At 35.3% G+C, this 6,073-nt stretch overlaps 1 protein-coding gene across 2 annotated transcripts in view; it reads right to left on the bottom strand.

Moving 5' to 3' along the window:
* Positions 1-1,566: 1,566 nt before the first annotated feature.
* Positions 1,567-6,073, bottom strand: part of QSER1 (glutamine and serine rich 1) — a 44,665-nt gene continuing 40,158 nt past the window's right edge. For both annotated transcript variants that reach the window (XM_019519528.1, XM_019519527.1), the window contains one exon: positions 1,567-5,160. In XM_019519528.1, the coding sequence (XP_019375073.1) occupies positions 5,020-5,160 (141 nt within the window). In that variant the 3' untranslated portion in view covers positions 1,567-5,019. The remainder of the gene's footprint in view (positions 5,161-6,073) is intronic.

The raw sequence follows: 6,073 nt of genomic DNA, 5'->3' as shown, positions 1-6,073 counted from the left end.
TTTTAATGAGGAACAGGAGTATGCATAGCTTTCTAGTTCACTGAATAAACAGTGGCAGTGGCCCTATTTATTGACTCCTAAAACTTCATTCAAAAACTAGATGTTGTTTCTCCTTCATGGGCAAAGATGACTGCATCCAGTGGGGGGAGGGGAGGAAAGAAGAGGGAAAAGAAGTAGGGAAGATGATTTCTTTGAAGGCTTAAATTGTTTAATAAACTATTGAGAGTGACAGGTGCATTCCTATTGATCCCCCCCTCCCCTCAATCAAGGGGTTGCATGCATTTGGTTCTTCATTGGCTTTATCTTTTAAAAGATCCTTCATGAAATACACTTAATTGCATTTGAATGTGACATTAATATATTCAGATCCCTCCATTGCAATGAAGATCTATATGAGCATTGCCTCCCAAAGAATGTTTGAAGGACTGTAGTAATGAAGAACTCTGTGGAAACTGGAGTCCTTCCAGACCTAGGTTGCCACAGGAGTACGAAAGCAGTTCAGATGCCCAGTCCTTTCATAAAGGCTTTTCAAGACTCAAGACCCACCTATTTCTGCTCACAGGGGCTAAAGAAAGGGCAGAATATGGCTACTTGCCTAAAGTCAAAACCTGTGAGACATTAAATTCCCCTCTGTGGGAAAAACAATTATATACATACACACGTGTGAATAATTTGGATACTTCATCCTAATTGCAAAAGAAAATCTCTAGCAATATTATTTTTGGTGCAACACATATAAGAAATTTAAAACCAAGTGCATGAGGGAGGAAATACGGTCTTATTTTACCAGTGTCCAGAATTCCTGTCTTCTTATTTTGTATACGTTTAAGTAACTATCTTAATGATATTTGTACAGTGAAAATAGATTTAAAAACATTTGGAAAGAGAAGCACAGCAAATTTTCATTTTAAAAACATCAGTTCAAATTAACATGGTATCCAAACTGAAAAAGTATAATGAAACATTACATTGGATTTGGAGACTTGCTCATAATAGGTAAGATCAGAAAACAGTTTGTCTCAAACATGCCAATTTTTTCAACAGTCTGGCTTTTCAAGTTTTGTTGCATTAATAATAATAAAAAACTGAGCATTATGAGGTTTTTGTTTAAAAAGTGTGTTCATTTTAATGGGTTTAGTTAATAACATCAAATGAATGGTACAAAATTGTGTCCTTTTTCACATTTCCATACATCATATTATGGACCAGCTGAAAATCTGGACTAGAAATGCATAAAGTGTCTCTTATTAGCCCTAACCTCATTTTTGCCATATGTCAAGGAGATATGCAGAAACATGCATTTGTTAACAATGACATGTTAATACTAACTTAAACAATAAGATATGGCAAAGTGTGCACTGTGTTTGCACAGGCAGGTGACAGGGTGAAAACAAAATGTCAGGTGCTGCCAACAAAATCAGAAGTGAATACACACTGACATTTTGCGATGATACGCTTAGCTTTTTATTTTTCAATGTTTTAAATAGTTGCAAATATTTAAATAATATTTAAAATATATATCCCCTATGGAAAGCATTTATTGGAAGACAGATTGAAAGATTTTCCTTTTTTTTTTTTTTTTAAAGTATATCATTTAAACAATATATAAATATGATACAGGTCATAGGATTGTAGAGGCTCTGAAGCCTGTAGTTTTTTTCAGAGAGAGTTTTTTCAACACCTTTTTATTTTCTGCCTTTTACTAGCAAAACTTTGGAAATAGCAGCCTGGAAAGAACCTGTCTTTACAGAAATACTGTATTTCAGTGAAAAAAGAGAGGGGGTGGAGGAGGAAGGGAGAGAAAGAGACCAAGAGAGAGACTGCTAATATGCTGGGAGCCAAAGGGCTAGAAGTAAAGCCTTATTCAATTACCACACATTGAATTTCATTAGTTTCTCTAGTTGCTATATAGTGAAATGTCTAAAGAGGGTTTTGTTACTTCCTAGCGCATCTTTTCTTCTAGCTGTTTTTGCAGTCAAGTTAATGCTGAATTTCCATTGGTAAAAGATGTTAAGACAGTAGGACTTCACCGCTGTATCAAGGAAGAAAGATGATTGGGATGTGATGCAGAATTTACTCTTATCCAACCACAGTAATCTGAAATGCAACAGAGCAAAGCAGGATACTTGTGGGAAAAAAACGATTTTACATTGACATTTTTTCTAAGTTTGCTTCAGTATAAAAATTCCTCTTCGGTTCCCAGTAAGTTTTATTCTTTCTTAATGGTCCATTGAACCCTTACAGTTTTTCCAGATTTGTAATATATCCTGGCTTGATACCCTAATAATCCAGCTACCATCATTCTAGCAAAGAATGGAATAGAACTCCTTTATATTACTCTTTACTACGCTGGACTGATTGTTTTCAAGCAATGCAACGTACACCCTATCATCTATAGGTGGAATACTTGGTCTGATGACCTGGGGAATGAGCTTGAGTGAAGTCTCCTCCCTAACACAGCAAACACGATGTCCATCTAATTTCTTTTTGTTTAAATGTACCTGCTTTTATAAGGCCAGTTACCCAAAAAGCCACTATGATTTCCAGTAGTCTGAGGGCTGTTTGGGGCTTGGTCTAAAGTGATTGGTCTCCTAAACTTCCATTCAGACTTTTATAGGAAGTACCGAAGTAGAGACATCTTAAGTTATTAAAATGAAGAGAAGCTTATCCTCATTTGCTACTTCCTTGTAAAATTGTGAAGGACCTGTAGCTAACAAATTCTGACTAGCACTTCACTACATAATCAGGGAGCCAGCCATACTATTCCCTCAATTTATATCATATTTATTTTTAAACCTACAGATTAAAGGATATACCAGGTAAATCTCTATATACTTAATAGTCCCATTTAAATTAACAGATTTTAAATGACCAGTCTTGGTGTCTGTCACTTCACTGACTGGTATCGGTACAAGTTGAACTTTAAAATCAGGAAGAGGAAGAAGCATATCTTACAAGATTCATTACTGCATAAAAAAAAAAAATGGCGGTTCTCCCACCATCCCCAACACCTCAATTCCCTCCTGTTCACTGAAAGAACAAATTAGATGCATGTACTTCTAACCTTTTGTTCTTTTTAAATCAAAATTCACATCAACCCTCTCAATTATGACAGGCCCAGAAGCAGCCAATGTCTCAGTCGATTTGCTGGTAAACTGCCATTTTACAACAGATGAAGTATGAAAAGGCTTTTAAATAGGGAAGGGGCATTTACCCACTTCCATTCCAGTCAGTTCACAAATATAAAGGAGAATTATTGCTTTTAATAAGATAAAAAGCTCTGAAAATATGGTCACTATCCAATAAGAATCTAAATGCTATCAATTAAAATACTCTATCTTATTCTTTTTGAACCCCTAATTTGATTACTTGAGATGAAATAGTTCCATTTTCACATCCCTTCATTATGTTTTATATAATTCTATGGTCTAAGAAATATATTAATAGCTAAACAGAACCAAAACAGGAAAAAAAATGGAAAAACAGATCACTCTGAACCTCAAACATATCTAATTTGGCTACTGAATGGTAAACCCTGCTTTCCTGGCTGAAATTAAGGCACTAAGTGGCAGCAAAAAGATAAAGGAATGAATATTTTTTCTACATTATCTGAAGGAAGAACTGACATTTCTTATTTCCTTAGGACCCCAGCAGTATACACATTTTGAATGACTGAAGTAAGGCATTCTGTTGGCAAAATTAAAGAAAATGTTCTACTGTTTTGAGTCTATTACATTCATAGTCTGAGTGTGACTAGTGGCACTGCTAACAGTTAAAATGAAAAACAGCTTTAAAAAAAAAGAAAAAAAAAGAAGAAGGTATTTTTGAAGATCTGAAAGGCACCAAAAAGAGAACAGCTCTGGTCACTACTAAATCTAAAAATAACTATGTAAGCTGTGTTTAACACTGCATATAGTCTAATCAATCATTAATCTTTGTTGACAAAATGATAAAAAAAAGTGTAGTAGCTCTTCATTTAAACTCTCAATTAATCATGTACTAGTTTAGTAAGAAATTTATTTTCACGTATCAGAAAATTACTGCAGTGTCTAACACAACTACACTTAAAGCAAAACTAGTCTATAGTATGCATTATTCTGGTTAACACTGAAGCAAACCTGTATAAACAAAAAGGGTTACCTCAAGATATATAGTTTACAATATGAAAATCAACATATAAATGAATAGGATTTACTGAAAACAATGGAAAGTGTATTACAAAGGTACATGAAACAATTTTAACCACAATATTTCCTCTGTGAAAAATACAACTATTAGTGAGATAAAATGTACAATTGATTTTTTTCCAAAAGAAAAAAAAACACAGTATAAAGGAAAATATTTTTCTTCAAAACAGGGAAAATAGTTAAGGTCATTGTCTTTCATTACAATATAATTTGACACAAAAAGCAGTCATAGGATTGCACCAACTCCATGTCCAGCATCCTGAACATGATTAATAGTAAAAGGAGTCCATAAAGCATAATGACATTTCTGAATTTTATGATGGCAATATTTGTATACAGAATTTGATGTCACATCAGCTCTGTTTACAAAATGTACAATATTCTAAATTTGGTGGCCAGACAGAAATGCAAATATTAGTTTACCCCAACCCTGACTTTTTCTGGTGTTCAGTCAGAAAAAGCCACAGTGTTAAGTGTTATCTCCAAAGCAATAAAGAAAAAACTATAATTAGTGCATGCTTTATCGTTTGTCAAAAACATTTTTGAAAATAAAACTAAAGTTACCCAATAGTTTACAAAATATAAAAATCATTTGCAGATTAAAAATGTGGTTATGTTTGTTTAGTTCCATCTCTAAAGGACTAATTTCCTTGGCAGCGTCACTTTTCCTTAGCTAGAGCCAAGGCACAAAGTTCCAAAAGAGAAATGAAATCCCTATGAATAAGCACGTAGTCTGGCATTATAAGAGTAATCAGAGCCTCACTCTGAGCTTTCTGTTCCATCAGGTTAGTGCTGTAGAAAAACTTGAGATTTGGAAAAAAAAAAAAAAATATTATAAACATTTCTGCTGGACACGATTCAAAAGTTCGCCAAATTTTTCAAAAAGATCCTCCACCCATTTTATATTTTTCATGCACAGCTGGACGATTTCCTCCTGTCCTAGATCTGCACTCTTTTTCTGAACGGAAGAAATCTATTTAAAAGATAGAAAGACACACATTAGCCTGACAATAGTACACATTTAAATATTTAGAATACAAATCCTTAATCTGTCAAAAAAGTAGTTTTTCATGTTTTGTTTTTTTTAAATAATTGTTTTAGTCACAATATATGTAATATAAAGATCACAAAGAGATCACAGAATTGGTCCCTGAAGGTGGGTCAGACACAGAACATAACACTTATAACCCTGCCACCTGACCTGTCCTCACCAGGAGTTTGCACAGAACACAGCTAGGAAGTCAGTATCATAAAAGACTCCATGTTTCCAATATAGGAGCACTTAGCAGACAGGTCACAAAAGCCACCAGGGCATGGGTGGAACAGACCCTAACCTATCCAAGTGGGTCCTTCTAAGCTAGTTTCTGACAAATTTTAACACAGTCCAAGACCAATTTAGTCTCTGTGATGATGCCACTGTTCACTTAACTATTACAGGAAAAACCACAAAGAAAATGAGTGTACCTCCAAATAGGTTGATTCTGTTTAAATAAGAAGATAATGACCTTATAACATCAAAAGTGTGGTGCTTCTGGTTCAAATGGAGAGAGAAAAAAATATCAGGAAGAAATGGGAGATGACAAGAGTGGTTGATATGCGAATCAGGGAGGAGGGGTGGGTGAAGCGGGCAGTATTTGATTCGCTGATTTGGATCCCTGTCCCTATTCAATTCAGCCGAATCTGATTCAATTCCGATTCAGAGAATCAGTGATTCGGCTATAGACACAGCTTTACGTTTTTTCTACGTACCTCAAGGTACCCGGCGCAGCTTGTGAACGCCGGGAGCGTGGGGCGCATGGAGCATTGCACAGGAGTGTGTGGGGGGGTTCCCCATGCGCTCGGTGGCAGATCCCCTCTGTGCTCCCCCAGCTCAAATCGGCTGTGGG

Source organism: Gavialis gangeticus, unplaced genomic scaffold (genome assembly GCF_001723915.1).
Source record: "Gavialis gangeticus isolate Ggan-Ray unplaced genomic scaffold, GavGan_comp1, whole genome shotgun sequence".
Taxonomy (NCBI): Eukaryota; Metazoa; Chordata; order Crocodylia; family Gavialidae; genus Gavialis; species Gavialis gangeticus.
This window is presented reverse-complemented; position numbering and strand designations above follow the sequence as displayed.